Source organism: Ictidomys tridecemlineatus, chromosome 5, assembly GCF_052094955.1.
Source record: "Ictidomys tridecemlineatus isolate mIctTri1 chromosome 5, mIctTri1.hap1, whole genome shotgun sequence".
In the NCBI taxonomy this organism is placed as follows: Eukaryota; Metazoa; Chordata; class Mammalia; order Rodentia; family Sciuridae; genus Ictidomys; species Ictidomys tridecemlineatus.
The window spans coordinates 136,254,651-136,278,738 of NC_135481.1; the positions used below are offsets into that span (position 1 = coordinate 136,254,651).

At 45.5% G+C, this 24,088-nt stretch overlaps 3 protein-coding genes across 8 annotated transcripts in view; 2 read left to right on the forward strand and 1 right to left on the reverse strand.

Annotated features, from left to right (window-relative positions):
- The window catches only part of Wdr93 (WD repeat domain 93), a 45,343-nt gene extending 44,360 nt beyond the window's left edge, over positions 1-983 (reverse strand). For all 3 annotated transcript variants that reach the window (XR_013439425.1, XR_013439424.1, XM_040274374.2), the window contains exon 1: positions 315-983. Coding sequence is in view for 1 of the 3 variants with exons in the window: in XM_040274374.2 (XP_040130308.2) it covers positions 315-369 (55 nt within the window). In the remaining 2 variants the exon portion in view is untranslated. The remainder of the gene's footprint in view (positions 1-314) is intronic.
- A 96-nt stretch (positions 984-1,079) lies between these two features.
- Pex11a (peroxisomal biogenesis factor 11 alpha) lies at positions 1,080-8,752 on the forward strand. Of its 2 annotated transcripts, XM_005320137.4 has the most exons (3): positions 1,080-1,256; positions 4,076-4,191; positions 6,046-8,752. In XM_005320137.4, the coding sequence occupies exons 1-3, from the start codon at positions 1,201-1,203 to the stop codon at positions 6,612-6,614; spliced, it is 741 nt and encodes a 246-aa protein (XP_005320194.2). In that variant the 5' UTR covers positions 1,080-1,200; the 3' UTR covers positions 6,615-8,752. The 2 variants fall into 2 exon arrangements, with proteins under 2 accessions (XP_005320194.2, XP_021578576.2); XM_021722901.3 differs by lacking the exon at positions 4,076-4,191 and having other exon boundaries at positions 1,103-1,256.
- Positions 8,753-11,049: 2,297 nt separating this feature from the next.
- On the forward strand, positions 11,050-24,088 carry Plin1 (perilipin 1). Of its 3 annotated transcripts, none has more exons than XM_013356300.3 (9): positions 11,053-11,234; positions 11,867-11,925; positions 14,311-14,515; positions 16,764-16,846; positions 18,120-18,384; positions 18,827-18,999; positions 20,853-21,044; positions 21,637-21,882; positions 22,869-24,088. In XM_013356300.3, exons 2-9 carry the CDS (start codon positions 11,881-11,883, stop codon positions 23,211-23,213), a joined length of 1,554 nt encoding a protein of 517 aa, XP_013211754.1. In that variant the 5' UTR covers positions 11,053-11,234; positions 11,867-11,880; the 3' UTR covers positions 23,214-24,088. The 3 variants fall into 3 exon arrangements, with proteins under 3 accessions (XP_077907300.1, XP_013211754.1, XP_013211755.1); XM_013356301.4 differs by lacking the exon at positions 11,053-11,234 and adding an exon at positions 11,287-11,376; XM_078051174.1 differs by lacking the exon at positions 21,637-21,882 and having other exon boundaries at positions 11,050-11,234.

A 24,088-nucleotide genomic window follows, 5' to 3' on the forward strand; every position in this document is an offset into this window, starting at 1 on the left:
AAAAGGGGGTGGGAAAAGTCAGGGGTCTAGTTGGGGCTACATTACCACATTCCAATTGTGTTTCCAGGTTTTCAAGGAGTCTAAGAAATCTAAAAGTGAACCTGGCCTTATACATATAAATGTACATTTGCCAAAGCAGGAGAACAAAAGATTTTATCTAATAATTTGTTACTCGATTTATACTTTTTAAATATTTAACCATATGATATGGCTTTCCATTTGTAAGCTTACCCCAGACCTGAAAATATTAGAGGAAGAGGATTACAAAAACAGAGGGCCTTGAGCTGGATGTGGCTCAGCGGTAGAGAGCTCACCTGGCAAGGTTGCGACCTGGGCTCGATTCTCAGCACCACATAAAAATAAAGGCATTATGTTGTGTTCATCTACAAAAATGATTCTCTCTCTCTCTCTCTTTAAAACAAAACAAAACAAAACAAAAAACAGAGAGCCTTACTTTGTGGCTGTAGGGGATACATCTTACAAAATTAAGGTCCATAGAATGAAGATTCAGTGGTGTAACTTCATTGTAATCTACTTTGCCTCTACTTTGTGCATGTCGACCCTTTTAAGGCTTCCTCAGATAATCATCTTTCAGTGTTCAATAATCCTAAGAGAAAAATCTCTCACATAATTTACCCGGCTCTCAAGTTAGAAATACACTCCAAGTATTGGCTCAGCTCTAACCATTATCAGACCTGGAGAGGGGAAGGTCGGGGGTGGGGGGTGTGGGGGGAGGCACTGCGCTGAGAAATGATGCCCTCCCCAAGCAAAGGCACCAGGGGAGTTCTCTGGCTGGAGAGACCCCTTGGGATTCTCCCTGGGATTCCTGAGCGCCTGAGATCTGCCGGGAAGTGCAGAGCCCTTGGAACGCCTGAGAACGGGGAGACGGGCCCCTCACGGTTCGGTTTAGAGACCCAGCTGGCAATCCGAAGTCCTTGAACACCAAGAGAGCGGCCACACCCGATCATAGGATCCGAGATTGAGCTCACCCGGCTGGGCGTCCCGGTGTCGCCTTGGTAACCGCTACTTCCGGTTTCTACCGGAAACCCGCTAGCAGCTCTTGGGAGGCGTGTCGGCCTCACGTGGGCGGAGAGTCTCAGCCCCTCCCACCCCGCAGTTGCCCGGACCCGGACTCCCCCCAGGGGCCAGCTGAGTCCCAGAGGACCCACGACCGACCCCGTGTTGCCTCGGGTCGGTGCCATGGACGCCTTCATCCGCTTCACCAACCAGACCCAAGGTCGGGACCGACTCTTCAGGTCAGTGCCGGCGGCCTCCATCCCTTCCTCTCTGGTTTCTCAGCACCCGAGAAGGAGGAATGAGCTAATAACCCGGGAAATCGAAGCAAGCAGGATGCCTCCAGCTCCCGCTGAGGAAGTTTGGTACAAGAGCCCCTCTTCACCTTCAATTCCGAGGGGCTGTGCACCCCAGCCGCCTAGAGGCCGCTGGCTGTGTGACACCCCTCCACCAACCCTCCTCGCTCCGAACTTTCTTCTCCTGGTAAAGGAAAACCTGGTAAAGGAAAACCGAGTTCTCCCCACCCAACATTCTTCCAAGGGATTTCTTTTAACTCATTATGTCCTATATACAAAACCTGTTTTTAAAACTTAGAATTGTAACTTTGAAATGGGCATTTATAGTCCCTTTGAAATAAATATTATATTTTAATTGTTCTTTTGAGAAAAGTAATAGGTGAATGAATAGAGTGTTTGAATATATGTGAAAATATCTATAAAAGATAGATGATCTTTTCCAGCGTATTTTAATAAGCCCATGTCGATTTAAAAAAAAATTGCAGAATTGAAACTTTGGGACATAGTGGGTTAAAGAGAAATTTTGGTTTGGCATTTGTGACTAGGGAAGCAAACTACTTGTTTCAAATACCCCCTCAAGGGGGTATTTCAAAATGCTTATGGAGAAACAGAAGTTTTATTTATTTTCTTTATCTTACACTATTGCCCAATCTGTGTGATTCACATACCGAGTGTGAAATAATTGTATAAACTCTAAAAACACCTGGAGAGAGCCCTTAGAACTAACTGCATCTACAAGGCACATGCTGTGCCCCTGAAAATTCAGTTTGTTTTGATTATTAATCCTTGCTCATGATGTTTCTTTTAGTATTTTAGTTCATTCCTGCAGAATAGTCACAATAGTTACTGTTGCAGTTTTACTTAACAGTATTCAAGTGCTAACACAAAAACACACAAGTAAGAATAGCCCCAATGAGACTTTGGTAAGCAAACTGTATCAAGTTTGTTCTCAATGCTTTGCCCATATTAACTTATTTAACCCTCATGACAACTCTGTGAAGTAGATACTTTCACAGATGGGAAACTGAGACAGAAGGAGGTTAATGGGTACTAAGCAGTGGAGTTGAGAGATACAAATCCACAAAGATTCCAGGGCCCACCTCTTAAGTGCTAAATCTTTCTAATTAATTTGATAGCTTTTCAAAATTGTTGCAATATATACAACCTTTATTAAAATAGAAAACTATAATTCTAGTATACCCAGAATATATCCTGCAATTTTATCAAGAAGAGTGTTAATTAAAAAATCACTTAGGATATATTTATTCAGCAAGATCAGATCTCTAGTGTTCATTTCCCAGCCCTCTTAATGATCTATATAACCTCCATGAACAAGCTGGTATTCATCAAATAATGCCATTTTCAGACCTACTCCTATTGTCAGATCAAATCTAACATGAGTAGCTTGAGCCCTCTGATCAGAAAGCACACTTTTAAAAAGGCAGAGTGCCTGGTTCAGTGACACACCAGCGACTCAGGCTGAGAAAAGAAGATCCCAGGTTCAAGGCCAGCCTGGGCACCTTGGCAAGATCCTGTCTCAATAAGAAGGGATGGGGATGCAGTTCAGTGGTAGAGCATGCCGGGGTTCAATCCCCAATATAAAAAAAAAAAAAAAGGAGAGAAGACAGATCTCTGTCTTGTTCTCCCACTATTTCCCCCTCCTCCTTCTCCTTCTCTTTTTTATGGTACTAGACTCAAACCCAGGGTGTTGTGCATGCTAAGGGAGTACTCGGCCACTGAACCACACCCCTAACCATTTCTTTTCTTTTACTTAATTACTAAAATTTTGGAAAATGTGCCACTTTTTTTGAGATTAATATTTATATCATAAAAAGGACTCAAATGCAGTTATAGGACAATAGGAACTGGCACTTACTTTTATTGACTAGACTGCCAGATGCATTTGGATGTTTCTGTGATATCCAATTTCTCATTAGTTATATTTATCAGTAAGTCATTGTTAAAGTAGGCACTCTCTTTATTGAGTATATAGTATTATTAAACAGGATTCTGTCTGTATTTTATATATAATACTTATAAGTTTTGAAAGGCAAATATAAAATATGTCTATACTAATTTGTGTACTGGTGTGTATTTTGTCCTTAATTTTTAAAAGATTAAACAATATTCAGACTGAAGATTTTCATTTGGATCTTGAATTTTGAATTTTGTGTCCTCTCACGTAAATAGAAGGTTAACTATGTGGTAGAATGGTTAATTTAAGAAATCTGAATGTGGGCTCGGGATGTGGCTCAGGTGGTAGCACGCTCGCCTGGCATGTGTGAGGCACTGGGTTCGATCCTCAGCACCACATAAAAAAATAAAATAAAATAAAGATATTGTGTCCTTCTAAGACTAAAAAATAAATATTAAAAAAAGAAATCTGAATGTATAGAATGATTTTTTTCTACACTGGAGAAAATAACATGTATGGATCTTTGCAGACTTCACAGGGAGACTTTGGGGCAATGTCCACTTCGACTACACTCATTTTTCTGTGCCAGTAAGGAGCCTTCTGGGGAGCTGTTCACTGCATTATTGCAGAGTCCTTTTTCATAATAACCTTTGGTTTGCATTTCCATTACATATTCTACCCTTTGGCCCTCTGCAGAATGACTGTTGCAGAATTTTGCTCTTGGAAGAGCTGCTGAGGATAAATCCTCTTAGAAACTTTGTCTTCAGAGAGATGTTTCTTTTTCCTTTACTTCATGAATTAAGTTTTATTTGGCTGGTCAATCATTTTCCTCATTTTTTTTCCATTTCAGAGCCACTCAATACACATGCATGTTGCTTAGATATTTGTTAGAGCCTAAAGCTGGCAAAGAGAAGGTGGTAATGAAGCTCAAGAAATTGGAGTCCAGTGTGAGCACTGGGCGTAAATGTAAGTACTCTGTCTCTTGAGGAACAGTGGCTCCTGGTTTAGAATCCTCAGCTTCAGACACTGTAATTCACAATGTGCTTTCAAGGTTTTAATTTCAAGTCAACCAAGTTTATTGATGAAGTTGACCAGTAAGGCTGCCTCATGGAACTCCAGGCCCAAAAATTTGAATGTTTGCCTGCAGACCATTTACATATATCATCCTATGTTCATGCTTGGTGCTATGCCAGATCCTTCTGCTTGATCATAACAAGTAGGACATAAAATGTGTTAGCTCATCTTTTGTTCTTACAACCACAAAACATCTTGGCAATCCCTGGCATGAGCTTCTGGTTCCTGTGAACCTTTGTTTTATAGAACAGAATAGCAATGACCTAGACCACCTTCTTCTCTTGAGGATTGCTAGAGGATTGAAGGAATACATTTTCTTAGACAATTTACAAGGTAGTTTCATTTTAAAGGCAAAAAATGAAGCAGTGCTTTGCATTCATTTAACTTACTTTCATAATAAATCATCCTAGGAAATCCCATATTTCATATAGCAATGATATGTCTTGCTCCTCACTGTTGACAAGAACCAGATGTTGTCACAGCAGGCCAGCAGAAGTATTAGAATGGGATGTAGACCATCACATATTGATCAGTTGTTTTTGAGCACCTACTTCATAAAGAGACAGTTCTTAACTTTGTAGGAAAAATAAGATCATACTATAAACATTAAGACAAGTGCTGGATATGGTGACCAGGGTAAAGAAAGATGATTTAGAGAAGGTAGAAAAATTGAGGTGTGGTTGGAGAGGCAGTTTCCACCAGCAAAGGCTCAGAACTGTTAAAAGCAAATCGTGTGTTGGAGGATCAGTGTCAAACTAAGAAACTGGTTTGACAGAGAAGACTTAAGCTGTCAAGCAGAGCATGGGAAGGGTGAGGTGAGCTTTTCCAGATTTGGCTTGAAGCCACAATTAGAAATTCTGTTTTAGATTCTTTAGATTGGTGGAGCTCAGAGGTCCTTTAGAGGTCCAGAAGGGGTTTCTTCAAGGTCATTCAGCCAGTTAGTGCAAGACCAGAATCAGAACCCAAATCTGTATACTAAAACAGTCATGACATGCCCTGTTTTGTGTTATTTTTGGTAAAATAATACCAAGCACTCTTGAGATTCTTAGTGTTCTGAGAGTAGCCACATCTGAGCTCTTACTGAGTAGTTCTGTTGTATTTTTCATAATATTTAGGACCAGAACTCATTCTATAGGTACTCCATAAATACTTGTTGACTCATTAATTGAAGTGCATGCTTTCATACAGACATGTAGTTGCAGAGGTTAGTTAATTCATCCAGAGCCCACAATACAATCTTACCGTTTCCACTTTGTCTTCTTGACCATAAGCAGTAAAGAGGGTTTGGACCAGAGAAATAGCAAAATGATAATGGTGTTTTTTCAAAAGGCAGTATTTTTGTCTGGAAATTAAATAAAGTGTAAGGCATTAGACTCCAGGAGAATGTTGTACATGGATTCATATCATGATTGTCCTTCCTTCAGAAGAAGTGGAGGTAGTAATGTTCCATTGTAACAACCCATACTCATGATTAACCAGCCATGCCTGGAGTGGACTAAAGTCAATGTTAAGATACTCACTGGAATGGAGGAGATAAATTTTTAAAAGTCACTGTCTTTTGTGCCTTCCAGCATCATTTTAGGTGTCCTTAACATACCATAAAGTCCTCCTTTCCTAAACTAAGACTGAATTTCAAACAATCATCAATTATTAAAATACCATGCTGGATCCTCATGCTGACACAGAGATTCTGCAGCCCAATACCTAGAAATGAGTAACTGTTAACTGTGTGGGTTCTTCTTGCAGGGTTCCGATTAGGCAATGTGGTACATGCTGTCCAGTCGACTGAGCAGAGCATTCATGCCACCGACCCAGTGCCCCGCTTATGCTTAACATTAGCCAACTTGAACCGTGTGGTTTATTTCATCTGTGACACCATTCTCTGGGTGAGGAGTGTGGGTCTCACCATGAGCATCAACAAAGAGAAATGGCAAACATGGGCCACCCGCCACTACTACTACTTTCTCCTGCTGAGCCTGGTCAGGGATCTGTATGAAATCTCCCTGCAGATGGGACGGCTTGCACATGACAGGGCAACAAGAGAGAAGTCATCCCAGAATCCTTTTGGGTACAGCTTGGCTGATGAAGAAACAGAATGGCTTCAGTCCTTCCTCCTTCTTTTATTCCGTTCTCTGAAGCAGCATCCTCCCTTGCTTCTGGACACAGTGAAGAACTTATGTGACATCCTGATCCCCTTGGACCAGATGGGGATCTATAGGTCCAACCCAGGCATCATTGGGCTTGGAGGTCTTGTATCCTCTGTGGCAGGTATCATCACTGTGGCCTATCCTCAGATGAAGCTGAAGATCCTCTAGGGTGTTGGTAGGCTCAGGACCAGTGACTGTTTAAAGAAGACATCTTCATGAAACATTTACATCAGTCACAAATCATGTCATATCATGCTTATGTTTTTTGTTCACATGAATATTTATGACCTGTAATGTGAGCTGAGGTGGGGCCAAAAATGGAGCATGAAGATTTATGGTGTTTTTAGAGTGCTGGAATGACTTCTGAATTTCTGAATATTTTCCATTCACCTAACATTTACTGAGCATCTCTTATGTGCATAGTAGGCGCTTAGCATTTGCCACACGAATAAAAATTGAAAGGAAAAAATTGAAAAAGACCCGATAAAACTAATAAGTGAACACTAATATACGTATAGATTGGGTTATATGGATTATTGGTTTCACATGATTGTCATAGATCTGATGCACAGCACCTTCAGATTTGATAGCTATCCGCTTCTATCAGCTATACCTGCCTCCAAGATTGTCAGTAGCAGGATGGAGGGGAGCTGGGCTGAAAGCCTCCTCACCTGTTGGCCTTGACCATCATTGTACTTTTTTAAAAAAATATATTTTTAGTCGTAGATGGACACAATAACCTTTATTTTATTTTATTTTTTTCATGTGGTGCTGAGGATCAAACCCAGTGCCTCACATGTGGTAGGCAAGTGCTCTACCACTGAGCTACAGCCCCAAACAACCCCATCACTGTATTTTTGTCCTTTTGTTCATAAGTAGAATCAGAAACATATCAGGCACCTTCTTTGTGTAAATATGTCTGTGGGTAGAACCCTTTAATAATGCAGTGAGTAAGCAGAAATCAGAAGTAAACAAAAGAGAAAAATAGGTGGAAGGTCACATCCTGCCTATTATGTAGATTGTGACAGATAAGAAAATTGACCCTGAAAAAAGCAAATTAAACCTGGGTCAGGACATTCCTTTGACCTTCTAGTGTGAGTTCTGTGACAACTCACTGCCTTCATGATTGAGTACAAGTATGAGACTCCAGAATCCTGTGCTTTTGACCTCTACCCTTCTCAAATTTGGAACTTTTGATGATGGTTTATATTTTGTCCTACAAAACTAAAGCTACCTAGACTTGTCATCCAGATTATTTTATTTAAAACCATGTAACAGTTTAGGCAATTTCACATTAATTTTCATCAAAATGTATGCAGTCTAAAATTTCGTGACTATTCTTGTGAATGTAGGAAAACCACAATTTTCTTAGATCTTAGGGTCATTGAGGGAGCAGTAAGGGGCCAATAAAGAGGACACAGAAGCATTTACTTGTGTTCCTACTTATTTATAAATAATAAGTTAACTTATTTGTAAATCCAGGTCCTTTAGTTTGAGGGAAGAGAAGTGGAGAGATAGGGTGCCAGTAGGTAGGAGGCCAACACTAAAGTAAAGCCATGTCATTTATCTGAATGGAAATCAGAAAAATATGCACTGAGTAAGGTTCCCATAAATGTGATCGAGTTTTTTGAAAAGTAGACCCTGGTCCTTGGCGCTCTGTTATTCGTGTGTGTGTGTGTGTGTGTGTGTGTGTGTGTGTGTGTGTGTGTGTGTGTGTGTAGTAGGGCAGGGGTGCTAGGGATTGATCCATCCTAGGGTCTTGCACATCTTGGGCAAGCACTCTACCAGTGAGTCACATCCCCAGCCCTTTTTAAAATTTTGAGCAGTGTCTTACTGACTTGCCCAGGCTAGCCTCAAACTTTTGATTCTCCTTCCTCAGCCTCCCAAATAGAGATTACAAGTGTGTACCAGTGCACCCAGTGACTGGCTGTTTTTAATCTGATCAGTCAAGATAAGAGATTTGAGCTGGGTATGGTGGTGCCCACCTGTAATCCCAGCAGCTCAGGAGACTGAGGCAGGAGAATCACAAGTTCAAGGCCAGCCTAGGCAATTTAGTGAGGCCCTAAGCAACTTAGAATCTGCCTCAAAATGTGGCTCAGTGGTTAAGTGCCCCTGGGTTCAGCCCTCGGTGCCAATAAATAAATAAATAAAGGAAGTGTGACAAAGAATATTTTGGGAGTTTTAAGAGAAATGAAAGCTGCTAAAGCAGGGCAAATAAAAAAGTTTAAATAACTGTTTTTTAATCTTGTCCAGATTCCCTGCTGTAAGAGATTAATTATGCCAAATAAATTTCTAGACAAAACTGATTCATGTATCTGTAAATAAGTTCTGGGATTAGAAAAGAGTTAACAGGAACACAGACAGTCCCTGAGCTCTGGGCAGGGAGATGAAAGCTGAGAAGGTGGACTACAGGGAGGTTTAGATGTGGAGGTCCTGGGTTGAGAGGTTCCGTCTAAGAAGCTCTAACCACATTGCTATCCTGGAGCGGTGCTTGAAGCAGCCTGGTGCTATGGCCTCTGCCTGAAGCACACTGCCTTGAGCTCATGGGGGCATGTTTCATTGATTTCAATCTTGGTGACTTTGTCCTCTGCAAGGAGAGTGGGTAGTGGGAAGTTGGAAAAATGTCATGTCTTCTAGAATTTGCATGGACCATGGTGTCCTGGTGTCCTCCCTGTGCATCTTTCTCCTTCCAAGCTAGCCCTCCCACCCTAAGCCTCCACATTCATGAGGGTTTCCAAATACCCACAATTTCCCTAATAGACATAACAGGCCATCACTTTCACAACTGACATTGTTGCCTGAAAATTTACTTATTCAGCAACAAATATTTTAATCCATACTTGTCTTGGAGTTGGGGGATTCACCTGTGAACAAGATTACCAAGGTTCCAGCTCTTTTGGTGGTGGAGAAGGAAGCTAGAGCTCCATGTCTTGACGACTGCTACTGGAGGCTGCCTCTTCTTCCTTTGGGATTTTCCTCAGCCCTTTCACCACTCTTTACCTCTCACCCACATTCTAGAATCCCAGCTGAAGTGGCTAAAAGCCCAGCTTTGTCAGCAGAGCTTTCAGGCACAGAGCCCTCTACTCCCTCTGGCCCAAAGCCACTACTCCTGAGGCTGAATACTGCCCTTTGGCCCAGGTTGTCACCCAGACACAAAGCCCCAGATAATTTGTCCTGAACCTTGAAGTGAGGACAGAGTGCACCTCTTTAAAACGCTTCCTGTCCTCTCCATTACTATCTTATATCAGAGATGTTCAGATTGGATCAAGAAGTATTAAATGTATCACAAAGTTATTACTCCTTTTAGAGGCTCTCTGCTTGATTATCTTTTCCTTTTTATAACTTCTCATTCTTACTTTATTATAGAAACACCCTTTAGTACCAAAGATCCATCATAAAATACTGTTTCACTCCACGCCTGCCCCTTTCTCCTGTTTCCATATCATACAACTTAGCAGAGTCAATACGTGTATTTCTGCCAACAACAGGGAAAATAAGTGCTGTCCTTCTATTATCCTATTATTGTTATTAGGTCTTTCTAAGTTGTCCATGTTGGTCTTGAACTTGCAATCCTCCTCTTTTAACATCTGAGTTGAGATTACAGGCATGGGTCACCTCTTTGGGCCCTATTATCTATTTTTATTTAAGGAGCCCTTCTTAGACAATCTGAAGACACTGGCTTGCACCCTGTCCTCCATCATCTTGGAAGCCAGGAACTAGAACTTGAGTTCTTGCTGAGGAAAGTATGACCCAGTGATAGTTCTTGGTTGTCCTAGTGCTGTTGGTTGGTGATAGAATCTTGTCAATACTGTCACTCTCTAGACTCAGAAGAACAAAACCTCTCTCCCACTGCCCATTTTGGTGGCATCTTAGGCCAGGTAAAGTTCAACACATTTCCTTGGACTCTAGGAATTTACAGAGGTTGAAATTGCTCCCTCAAAATCCATATTCTCAAGGACTTGACCCCAGCTCCATCTCATTTTTACTGAGAGCATTTATCTCCAATAATCAAAGACTAGCACAGTCAGTCCCAAGAGGCCTTTGCGTCTCAGTGCAGGTTTAAGTCATACTTTTCAATATTCACTTTTTTTTCCTAGAGAGAGGAGAGAGAGAGAGAGAGAGAGAGAGAGAGAGAGAGAGAGAGAGAGAGAGAGAGAGAGAGAGAGAATTTTTTAATATTTATTTTTTCAGTTTTCGGCAGACATAACATCTTTATTTTTATTTTATGTGGTGCTGAGGATCAAACCCAGTGCCCCACGCATGCCAGGCAAGCGTGTTACCGCTTGAGCCACATCCCCAGCCCCATCAATATTCACTTTTGAAATAAATAAGAAAGCATCAGACAAACTGAAAATTGTCCAACAGGACCCTCGTGGGGAAAAGGATCAAAGATTACAGAATAATTGGAACTTTAGAGCTTTTTGATTTAATGACATATGTGTTAATATCTTGTTTATGAAAAGCAAAAGTTTGTCAACTGAGGACTGATGTTATAGAATTATTCCTCATGACTCTGGAATAATGAATTCTCTGAGCCTGGGGTGTCCTCCAGCTCTGCAATCTACCTTCTCATTGGCTAACTATCCTTACAGAAGTTAGGGTGAGCCCAGGGGACCCTGGGTCAGATAGCCATGGCAACAGGCTGCTCCAACTTTCTCTTCTTCTCTGTCCTCTAGCTGAGAGGCCTGGTAGCATTGCCCAAGACTCCCTGGAGTGGCTGGAAGTGTTCCTGCCGAGGAGGCACTCCACAGTGTGGGCTCTGTGAGGCTGAGGTGGTGGTCAGTTACAGTGAGTGTGGGGATCCTGGGGGATTCTCCTTACCTGGCTTGTTTATGAGTATTAAAGGGAAGGAGTTGAGGGTAAAGGCCTCTTGGGACTTTTACTGGGGATGAAGAGACCTGCAGGGAAACTATTGAGGGAAAGATTTGAGGTGAATTACCAGGACTCTAGAGTAGCTGTTTGGTGGTCAATAGTTTTTTCCAGAACACAGCTGAAATAGCTAGTTTTATGAGTGACTGGTTACTTGCCTAGCTGAGTTATAGAGGGACACGATGCTTTCTTAGAAACAGAGGAATTAAACCACAGTTTTTTGTTTGTTTGTTTGTTTTGTTTTTTATAAAGGAGTAAACCTAAAACTTATTCTTTTAGTCTCTTTTGGATCTTCATTTAAGAGCCCAGTACTTCATCTAAAACCTTTTATCTCTCATGGCCACCTGCATTTTTTCATTTCTTATCATAAACCTTTATAAGAAACATGGTGTTGACAAGTAGGTGAGAAGCAACTTGGTGCTCTGGAACTCTAAGAAATGACAATCTGTGCCCCCAGACAGCCTGGGTCCAGTGGGTGGCCATGGGAGGTAAGAAACTGCGGATTGCAAGCCTGCGGGCCTCTGACGGACCTGGGACTTTCTGCTTTGCAGCGTGAAGAACTAGGATGGCAGTCAACAAGGGCCCAACCTTGCTGGATGGAGACCTTCCTGTGAGTAACTTGGGCTCTTGCGGGGTGGGGAATGGACACCTGATGGGAGGAAGGAGCCAGGAGGGAGATTCAGGGGAGCTGGAGCAAGATATGTCTAAACTATAAACTAGGTCATTGACCATGTTTCAGTTATTTCTGCTCTCACTACCTTTTGCAGAGGGCTATGGAAGGCTCTGGAGGGGGAAAAAATATCAATTAAAAACTAAGCCCTTGGGCTGGGGTTGTACCTCAGCACTAGCACACTTGCCTGGCATGTGTTAGGCACTGGGTTCGATCCTCAGCACCACATACAAATAAATAAAGATATTGTGTGTCCATCTCCAACTTAAAAAAAATTAAAAAAAAACAAACCTAAGCCCTTGGGGGGGAAAAAAGGACACAAATCCTGGCTGGGGGTGGGGAAGAATAGAAAGGAAGGGAACTACCATATTCTAAACCCTGCTGCATACGTCCCTGTTTTGTTCACCACCAGCCAGCTGAATGTATTCATGCAGAGCCACTGCAGTTTGTGACTCCAGCATCATTTATACTATGAATGATTCATCTAGTTCACAGCTGTTGTGATTTTCACTGTGACTTGGAGTGATTTTGATCCTTTTAGGTGTGCCTGATGCCTCTTGGCAAAACCTCTATTATTTGGGCACAGTTTAAATGGTTAGTGAAACTTAAAAATTATAAACCCATCTCATCACCAATTAGGCTTCAATTAACCTCTGCACAAGGGTTCACATGCTAAGTTTTATACTGAAGCCCACAACACAGAGAGGCATAAAATGGTCATATGCAGTAATATCTTAACAGTTTTCCTCCTTTCCGAGCATCTGCTTCTCCCTTTGGTTTTGTCTCAAATAACCCTTTAAGACTCTGTCCAAAATGTTAAAGAAAATACTTTTTTGTGTCTTATCCAAGTCTTTTTCTAGTTCCGGTTTACAACTCACCATCAGGATGAAAAGCTAAAATACTGTGGCCTGCTCTGTCCAGTGTGTCCTTGATGGCCCTGCTAACTTAGCATTAGGTCCTCGCTGCTAGGACAGAAAGAATCCTGCCACAGCGGTACATTCGAAGCTATGCAGAGTTTGAGCATGAGTCACATCTGGGGTGTTTTTAATCTGGAGAATTCTTATGATCATAAGACTAGGTAGAAGAATATAGTAAGGCCCTATGCACCCTTCACTAGCATGAATCCACAGCCAAACTACTTCATCCTCACCCGTATCAATTCACCTTACATTATTTTAAAGCAAATTCCAGATATGCCATTTCAAGTCTGACTTGGAATCCTGACTCTGTCAATTACTAGCTGTGTGATCTTAGGTAAGTCATTCACATCTCTGAGTATGTCTTCCTGTCAGCAAAGTGATGGTGATAATGCTGAATCACAGAGTCACTGGCAAAAAGGACAGTGCTAAGCTGTAGCATATCCAGAGAAGGGGGTCACCAGACCATGGTGTGGAGCAAGTTAGGAACTGGAGCTATTTTATTTAGTACAGAGAAGTAACTTTCAAAGGGAGACATATTTGACTTCAGATATGAGAACACCAATCCATGAATGATGAAATAGAATAGTTCAGAGTTGTTTCAGAATGAAGAGAATAGGATGGGGAGGGGGTGAAATGGATTGCAGTTACAATTGCAAATGCAAGACTAGCAAAGAAATTCTGGAAAGGCTTCTTGCCACAGAGCCTCCTGGAGGCCAAGCTTCCCATTCTGGGCGCACAACTTAGGCATTCTACAAGGTGCACCTCTGTGATCCATTTCTTTGGCTAGGACTGAGAACACAGAGTGCACAGTCTACTGGGAGAGAGAGTAACAAGTACCCAGGGAATCACAGCACAGTGACATCAATACAGAGACAGCCCAGGGAAGAACTCAGAGGCTTCTGATGTGAGGAAGGAGAGTTAGGAAGTTTCAGAGAAGGCATGAAAGGCAGAAATAGATGGGAGGGAAGGAGAGTGTATTTAGCACTGGACCAGCTTCCACGAGCAGGGAGGCAGGACCTCAGAAAGACCTGGATGGAATAGGCCTAGATGAAGCCACCACTCAGAGGTGGACTAAAACTCTGGACAGGCACTTTGACAACACTTACTCTCTACCAGTAAGTCTAGGAGGGGTGCTGCAATTCAGCTTGGCTCCTGGGAACAGATTGCCTCAGCAGCCCCCCAGAGCATGGGTTATGGCCAGAAAGCCATGGCAGGCTGGCTCTTGTTTTCCCTGTGGGCTCCCTCAGGCTCCCAGGACCAAGGCATCCAAGACATTTTTGGCTTTGGTTCCTCCCAGGTTTCTGGGACTCAGAATAGTTTTGCCAATGGCTGCCCAGCCCTGGAGTCACCTTCCCGGGAGGCTAGAAAGGAGATGGTTAACTTGTACACGTTTCTTCCCTGCCAGGAGCAGGAGAATGTGCTGCAGCGCGTTATGCAGCTGCCTGTGGTGAGCGGCACCTGTGAGTGCTTCCAGAAGACATACACCAGCACCAAGGAAGCCCACCCCCTGGTGGCCTCCGTGTGCAATGCCTACGAGAAGGGCGTGCAGGGCGCCAGCAGCTTGGCCGCCTGGAGCATGGAGCCCGTGGTGCGCAGGCTGTCCACCCAGTGTGAGTCCTCGTGGCATTTGGCCACTGCCCACCTATCCACTGACACTCACTACCACATGTCAGCCTGTCTAATCATCTGGTAACTTGCCCATCTGTCTGCCTGACTGTTCCCCATCTGCCTCACCCCAACTCCAGGTCTTCTCATCTACCAATAGAAAGATATAGATACAAGCCAGGCACAGCGGTGCACATCTGTAATCCCAGCAACTCAGGAGGCTGAGGCAAGAGGATCTTAAGTTTAAAGCCAACCTGGGCAACTTAGCAAGAGCCTGCCTCAAAATTTTTAAATAAATAAATAAATAAATAAATAAGGCTGAGGATGTAGCTCAGTGATAGGCTGTCCCTAGATTCAACCCCTAATACTGAAAAAAAATACAGTTCTTTTTCCAGCTATACATGCCTCAACTACAGCCGAGCTGGCATCTTCCCAAGATGTCAATGATGGGCCAAAGAATTTTCAGGGAAAGGGATGGGCAGAGCTATGCCAGTTGTGGTGAAGGTGAGGCTGGTGACAGACCAGACCCACCCTAGATCCAACTCCAGCAGCAGCAAGAACTGACAGAGTCTGGAACAGAGACAGAGATAGCAGACACTAGGGCTAACCTGGAGAGGGAAGTCCACCCACCCACCCACCTACCGCTGATGGTTCTAGCTGATAACAGGTGGGGACAGCAGAGAGCTACCCACCAGAGACCTAAAGGTGGAAAACAACCGTTGATGTGAGTCTTAATGGACTTGCCCCAAGCAAATTTCTGCCCTATCTAAAAATATGATCTCTAAGGCACAGCTTTTGATTGAGCAGAGAGAAATCCCAACAGTGCTAAGAAATCTAGCACCTTCCACTGTACTAAGTAGAGAACTGTGGGTATCGGAGGAATCCACACAACAAGCAGGACAGTTGTAAAGATGACCCAGGCCCTGGGTTAGCCTCCCCTCCTGTAAACTCCTAAAATACATTCCCTGAGTCTCATTCTGTCCAATGAGAAGACAGCCAAGCTGGGCACACTGGTACATACCTGTAATTGCAATGACTCAGGAGGCTGCAGCAGGAGGATAGCAAATTCAAGCAAATTCAGGCCTATTCCCTTTCCTTCCAGTCAGAGCTGCCAATGAGCTGGCCTGCCTCACAACTCCATAAGACTATCTCAAAACAGAAAAATAACAAAAGGGTTGGGGTTGTAGCTCAGTGGCAGAGTGACTAGCCAGGCATGGTGGTGCATGTCTGTAATCCTAGCAAATGGGGAGACTAAGGTAGAAGGATCATAAGTTCAAAGCCAGCCTCAGCAATTTAGTGAGGCTCTAAACAACTTAATGAGACCCTGTCTCTAAATAAAATATTAAAAGAGCTGGGGATGTGGTTCAGTAGTTAAGTGCCCCTCAGTTTGATCCCTAATACCAGAAAAAAAAAATACCACCAGTAAAAGGAGGAGGAGAAAAGAGCCAAGTCATTTGGGCTGTCTGCTGCTTGAGAATTTTGCAAAATTAATTAATTAATTGATTAATTAATAATACATTGGGATAAAGAATAAATGAAAGAGCATGTATGAATACCCTTGAAAACTGGTATCTAGAACTTATGTCCTTGACAGCCCCTGAGCAATATTCTCTGAAATGTTAGCATCCTCTGGTATTTGCTCCACTCTCTGGGGGAATTCCTTTCTCTTCCCTGTGACCCTCTTCACACTGTCCACCATCTTGACACCTAGTGGTTAAAAGCAAGGCTCTTTGGGCAATCTGGAGCCTGCACCAGCTGTGACTGGGAGTTTTTCGCCTCTAGAGCTAAGCAGGCCTATGCCCGGCTTCACCAAGGCCAATGCCAAGGCCTCAGAATTCTGCCCACCTGGCATCTCTGTTCTCCCTCTTCTTCATGCTCACCCAGAGCCTCCAAGCAGGAGAGGAAGGTGAAGAAGGGAGGGTTGTATTAGTTTCCTTCCCTTGATCCACCCTGCGATGTAGGCACCACATTTTACAAATGAAGAAGCTGAGGCTCCAACAGGTGTGTCTTGACTGGAGCCATGTAACACAGGAGCTAAGCTTTGAGCACATGTCTGAGCAACCCTGAAACTGGCCCTGGTCTCAAGGAGACACAAGCTAAAGATGGCAAAGGGTCTTGGGTTCGCGGGTGCCTGGGAGGCCGCAGAACTGGGGATGAGAGCTGGGGATCTGAGGGCTTTCTTTGGCACAGAAGCCACTGCTAGATTTCACAGTGGGGGGCAGGGCTCACCCCAACATGACCCTTTCCTTCCAGTCATAGCTGCCAATGAGCTGGCCTGCCGAGGCCTGGACCATCTGGAGGAAAAGATCCCGGCCCTCCAGTACCCTCCTGAAAAGGTGAGCCCCTTCCTCTTCCCCAGTGATGCCTATACTGCTGTCACTGCCTCTCAGAAAGGAGAGCTGGGAGTCTGAGTATCCATAGCAAGTGGTCTCCAAGGCTGGTGATGGCCCCCTGTACCTAAGGCAGCACAACAGGTTCTTCCTCTTCCTATGGAGCCAAATGGGAGAGGGGTCACGGCACAAATCCTGGGAAAACTCAAATAGGAGCTTGGTTGGGTCCCACAACTTCCTGATATCTGGCCCTGGGACTTGGGGTTCCATGGGTCTGCCTTGCACCACTTGGTGACTATAGTTACCTAAAATCATGGGTCACACTCATCAGGATCCCAAGATTGCAGCCCCATGTCCTAGAGATCCAGCTCTTTATGGGCCATGACACTGAAAAAAATCACTTCACCTGGCCACATGTTTATTGGCTGGTTGCGTTAGGCACTTTTGGGGAATAAGCTTCAAAGGCCTCATCCATTTAATTGATCAACCACCTACCATCCCATAAACATTCACTGAGCCCTGCCCTATTCAGGGACCATGACACGATTCACAGAGCTCTCTCACTTTATCTGCTTGTCAGTCCTCTGGGATGAGACTTGTTACCCACATTGTACAGATAAGAAAACCAGTGACACTGCCCAGCCACACAGCCTAAGCAGAGATCACAGGAGGACAGGCCAGTGCTGTTTACTCTCATTTTCCACATAAAGGGCAAAAATGGATAACCCCTACTAAGGTCCCCTCTTGTCCCTGCAAGAGTTCTGTTTCTATTCTCCACACTTGAATAAATCCTACTCCTTTCACTCTTCCAAAAATAAATAAATAAAGGCATCAGTGTCTTTTCACAGAGGAGCTCCCAGGCTATTTAGGAGGAAGGTAAATTTTTTCAGTGAAGAACTTAGAAGTAGTCAACTATATCTATAAACCAATATAAATGCAGATGGAACCAGCCTTCTGAGGGAGGGACAGAAGAGTCAGGACAGAATTTTGCCTTATTTGCACAAGGGTATCAGAATAGATGCCACCTGCAGGGAGCCTTTGAGGCTGACCTCAAAGGATGAGCAGAACCCTAACAGGCAGCATAGTGGTGTAAGGAAGACTGGAGGTCAAAGTGACTGGCACAGCTTAATCTGGGTGCCCACACAAAGATGCCAGTCCCCTGGACTTTAAATGATGCCTTCCAAGGAGCTGGCCTCAGGGCCTGAGGCTCTGAGAGGGCAGTTCTCACAGGGGCTAGGAGGAGACCCATGTGTTTGACCCTCTCTCCACCTTTTCCCAGATCGCCTCTGAGCTGAAAGACACCATCTCCACCCGGCTTCGAAGTGCCAGAAATAGCATCAGTGTGCCTATCACAAACACTTCGGACAAGGTCCTGGGGGCCACTCTGGCTGGCTATGAGCTTGCAAGGGGGATGGCCAAAGAGACTGTGGAGTATGCTGCTAACACCAGAGCTGGCCGACTGGCCTCTGGAGGGGCCGACCTGGCCTTGGGCAGCATTGAGAAGGTGGTAGAGTATCTCCTCCCTCCAGCCAAGGAAGAGTCAGGTATCTGCCATAAGGCCACCCATGTTCCCTGGGGAGCCATGTATTTGGGAAAGAATGGGAGACCAGAGCTCATCTAGCTACTGCTCAAGAACAGGAAGGCCCAGAGGGAGTTTCAGAGTGATCCATAACCATCGGTCTACTCTCCCCATCTGTAAAAAGGGAAAGTGAAATACCAGGGTCTCAGGAGGCTGAGGCAAGAGGATTGCAAGTTCAAGGCCAGCCTCAGTAAATTAATGAGACCCTGTCTCAATTTTTAAAAGGGGGGTGGCTGGGAATGTGGCTCAGTAGAGCACCTCTAGGCTCAATGGCAAGACCACAAAAAAAAAAAAAAGTGAGTTTGTGTTAGAATTAGGGCAACTGCTTTTTGGTCCAAGACACAACCTAGCTTTCCCCAGCTCCTTTCTCATCTTTTTTCTCTTCTTTCTCCCAAATTTATACCCAGCCTCTGTTCCTGGACACCAGGGGGCCCAGAAGCCTCCCAAAGCCAAGCCAAGCCTTGTGAGCAGGGTGGGGACCCTGGCCAACACCCTCTCTCGAAACACCATGCAGACCACAGCCTGGGCACTGAAGCAGGGCTACTCCCTGGCCATGTGGATCCCAGGCGTAGCACCCTTGGTGAGTGTCTGCCCTGAGCACTGCCTGAATCCTGCCTGGGAGCACTGAGGGCCCCCTGGTCCCTTCTGTCTTGGGAATGTTCTCCCTTCCAACTTGGGCTGGGACTTTAGGTCTAAGAACAAGGGGTTTTAAGAGGAGAGGAGAGCTAATTGTCCAAGCTATGGGGGAGAGAAAGGGCAGGATGTGGGAAGAGGACAGGCCCTTTTTCTGGAATGGTCCTGCCCCACCACCCACATCTGTCTCCCTCTGAGTCCCCCAACTTCAGCCCCTCATGGGTGTCTTGCTGTGAGGCCTCCCACCTGCAAGGGAGCAGACTCCATCTGCTATCCAGGTAGTAGAAAGTGTCATCCTTATAGCACAAAACCCTTCTGTGAGGGAGGCAGTCCAACTGGCCCTGGTCTCTGACTGTCCCCTGGCTTCTGATTTTCCTTCTAGAGGCTTCTAATTTCTACTCCCACTGTATCCAAGGCAAATCTAGCTTCCCCCAGCTTTTTGGTCCAAGACACAACCTAGCTTCTAGGGGCCTGGGGGAAGCTAGGTTGTGGCTCACATGGGTTAGCTCCTGAAGCTCCCACCCCACCTCTATGTGTATTTTATCTCAGATGGCTGGATTTTTTTCCCCCATTGGGAACTTTAGTAAGAAACTAAGGCCAAGATTGGAAATAAAACAACATTAAAGCATGAGGGTCAGCAAGAAGATGACCACTTTCGGCCATCATGACAGTGGTACATTAAGCACATGTATGCTAGGAACCTGCTGTCACCAGGTGGTTTGGCTTCATTGGGATACAGGAGTAGTGGTTCCCCTCTGTCCCCTGCATTAAGCGTCATTTACCAATGAGAGCTGAGACTGATCCACATAGCTGGTCCAGCTATTGGAGTGAGTAGAAGCTCAGGTGCCCCCATTCATGGCATCCCCCAAATCTATACAATATGGACTCCCTTGGGGAATGACCGCTTTTGTCTCCCAAAAGACAATGTCAAAAATGTTCCTATCAGCTTTATCCTTAGCCAAGAACTTGAAACTATAGAGAGGTCCATTCATACCAGAATGGGCAAATGGTGGTGACTTTACATAAGGGAATATTATACAAGGATGAAAAAAGGGAAGCACTTGTATATGCAGCAAGGATGGCTATCACAGCATTATGTGGAACTAAAGAAGCTATTCACAAACAAATACACATTATGTGAAGCTGAAAAATAGGTATGGAGCTGGGTGTGGTGGTACACACCTATAATCCTAGAGACTCAGGAGGTTCAGGCAGGAGGATTGAAAATTCAAAGCCAGCATCAGCAACTGAGCAACTCAGTCAGACCCTGTTTCTAAATAAAATATAAAAAAGGGTGGGTGTGGCTCAGTGGTTAAGTACCCCTGGGTTTACTCTCTGGTCCCCCCTCCCAAAAGGCATGAAAGTCAGAGGGGCAGCTCAATGATATAGCATGAGCTTGCCATGGTGAGGCCCTGGATTCAATCCCAGCACCAAAAAGAAAAAAAAAATCGAGAAACAAATGCATAGTGATAGAGATCAGAATAGTGCTCACTCTTAAAGGACTTGGTAGACTAAGTCTGGGCCCTGGGTGATCCTCTGAGGTGTTGAAAATGGTCTCTATCAATCTATGGTAGTTACACAGATGTGTACTTACAACAGTTTATAGAAATGTATGCTAAAGATGTGTGCTCTCCAATGGTATAAGTTACCCTCAATAAAAAGTGCTGAGAAATGTCTGCTGGGACCAAGTGGCTTACCACTCTGCCCCTGGCCCTGGGGGGAGGGACTCTGGCTGTTGGGGCTCCCCTTGGCCTCAAGCAGGGCTGCTAGGCCAGCCATCTGCTACCATCTCTCCTTCAGAGTAGCCTGGCCCAGTGGGGTGCATCGATGGCCACGCAGGTGGTATCCCGGAGGCAGAGTGAAGTACGAGTGCCCTGGCTGCACAACCTCGCTGCTGCTCAGGATGAGGACCACAATGACCAGACAGACACAGAGGGCGAGGAGACAGAGGAGGAGGAAGAATCGGAGGCCGAGGAGAGCAAGCTCAGTGAGGTGAGGAGACAAGCAGGAACCTGAAGACCCCACAACCCACATGGGAGTGAACAGCAGAGACACAGGGTGAAGAAAAGGTGTCTGTCCCCATCCCAGGGACAGGGTACATGGGTGCAGGACTTCCCTCACCCTCAAATGCACAAGTTTTTCCATGTCACTCAGTTGACTCTCACAAAAACCCCTTAAGAGAGGCAGGGTAGAGATTATGCTCTCACTTTGCAGATGAAGAAACTGGGGAGCTGGGTGTAGTGGTGCACGCCTATAATCCCAGTGACTTGGGAGGCTGAGACAAGAGGATTACAAATTCAAGGCCCTGTCTCAAAATAAAGTAAAATAAAATAAAAGGGCTTAGGATAGCTCAGGGGTACAGTGTCCCTGGGTTCAATACCCAGTACTTCAAAAAAAGAAACAAAAGAAAAGAAAAGAGAAACTGGAGGGTGATTTGCCCAAGGCTACACAGCTAACGGCAGAGCCAGGCTTAAACATTCTTTGGTTTGGTGTCCACATTCTTCCCCTCTAGTTCTGGGACTGGTGGGAGGGGAAAGGTCAGGAGAGCCACTGTAGGAGGTGCTGACCCTGCTCTGGTCCTCAGGAAGCAGCCCTGCCCAGCTCCAGAGGCCTCCTGGGCAGTGTGGCACACACCCTGCAGAAGACTCTCCAGGGCACCATCTCAGCTGTAACATGGGCACCTATGGCTGTGCTGGGCACAGCAGGGAGGATACTGCACCTCACACCAGCCCCTGCTGTCTCCTCCACCAAGGGGAGGGCCATGTCCTTATCAGATGCCTTGAAGGGTGTGACTGACAACGTGGTGGACACAGTGGTGCACTATGTGCCGGTGAGTCCCATCCAGGGCTAACCTGTCTCCCAGGGAGGTCTGGAGAGGACAGATAAAGGAGGGTTGATTGACATGCTGCAGTCTCCCACCTTTCCCCCATCCCTGGAGAACTGCTCCAATTCTCATTGCCCCAGAAACACTGTGACATACTGAGGCCTTTCCCAAACCCAAGAATATAGAGGCCTAGGGCCCTGACCAGAGGGCTCTTCCTGACATGCCAGCTTCTCTCACCAGTGGAGGACTTACACTATCAGTCTAGGGATTCCCAGTGGCTCAGCCCTCACCCCTTAGCTACCAACTGAAGGACCTGACAGAGGCTTCCTGCTGGGAGGCTTCCAGGACACCCTGAGGGGTGGGCCATGAATTCCAAAGAAGGCAGCTAGCCCAGTCCCAATTCTATCACCTATCCCAACAGGAAAAACCCAAGAGACACCAATGCTATCCCTTTGGGAGCCTCTAGGCCCCTTCCCAAAGTAAGTTACAGATTGAGCAGGTGCAAGGAGGGCTGGGCAGGGCAGGACAGGAGGTATATGCTCTTCAAGCTGGCCAGGGGCTGGGTTACTCAGTCACTCCCACAAAGAGGCATTCAGTGGAGGTTGGCAGACAGCTTGTCCACCTTGGGCTCCAAACATGCCCAGGCAGGTACCCTAATTCTGGCTGGGTCAATGTGTGGGTTGCATTTAGCTTATAATCCAAGGGAGGGTTTCTAAAGACACTGACTTCCCCTTGAAAGTCCCCCTTAGAAAAGCCCAAGGGGTCTGGAAACTTTGGAGACATGGCTTGCCTTGCCTGAGGAGTCTGGCTGATAGAGATCAGAGTTGTCAGAACCTCTGGGGTCACCCTAGTGACCCCCATCCTGCTGTCTCACATTCCAGCCTGTGGCCCCTCCTGGGGGAATGAAGGCAAGGACCCCAGAAGGGGTGGTGGACCCAAGGTGTAGTGACGAGGGCCAAGTAGGAAATCTAACGTGTCTGCCGGGTTCTCAGCTCCCCAGGCTGTCTCTGATGGAACCTGAGAGCGAATTCCGAGACATAGACAATCCCCCAGCTGAGACAGAACGTCGGGAGTCGGAGCGCAAGGGCTCTGGCGCACCGCCTACTAGCCCGGAGCCGGCCGCGCCGCGCCTGGCGCAGCACCGCGGCAGCCTTCGTAGCGCGCGGGGCCCTGGCCTGGAGGACAAGATGGAGACGACCTCCGTACCGCGCTGCGGCTTCCTAGCCATGCCCCGCGAGAAGCCGAAGCGCAGAGTCAGCGACAGCTTCTTCCGGCCCAGCGTCATGGAGCCCATCCTGGGCCGCACGCAGTACAGCCAGCTACGCAAGAAGAGCTGAGCCCCCGCACGCCCGCGCCCCGCCCTGCCCCAAACGGCTGCGCCACCCCCGTGGGCTTGGGCCGGTTTCTCTAACAAATCCTCAGAACCTACACTTTCAAGCGAGCATTGACTCCTTCAGAGGAGTCCTCCAGGGAGCCCGAACCTCACCACAACCGTGCTGCCAAGGCACACATCATTTTAAAAGCATCCTTTTGGGGCTTGACCATCAGAGCGGATTTTTAAGGGGCACTAGAGCAACAGCATGCTCTGATTTTCTTTTCATTCATTCTTTCTTTTTCTTTCTTTTTTTTTGTTTTAATTATAAAACTAATTGCTTAACTTGATATCTCACATTTTTAACGGAACTTGTAGCCAAATGACATTTGACTGTTTCCAAAATTCAGATCCCTCCTCTGTGGACAAATATTTTGCTTCCAAATGAGTAAAAATGTCACCACCCTGATGTGGTGTTCTTGACAGGAGTTCTTGACACATTTTTAGCCTTCAGCTAGAGATCCTCTGATTATCTAGGCTCTCAGCAAACTACTTTGAAGGGAATAATAATCAAGTACAAAAGCTCTGTGTGTTTATTTAAAATATTGGCATCACTTTTTGAGGACATAGACCAAGTGCCTGGTCTGTCCTCTGTAGTGCCACCTTCTTGTTCGCAGCCACATTTCCATTTGCATCATTACTTTCTTCCACTTGCATAGTCACTTTTAAATGCTGGGGGACTACAATGTTAACGTTCCACCCCACGTAGTCTATATCATATAGACCGTATATATGGACTCTATAGCCACTGTTCTTTCCAGATCCTGTTTTGGGAAATGTTAATACTTGGTAAATCTAGGAAATGCATAAGTATAATTTAAAATTTTAAACATTGCAAAA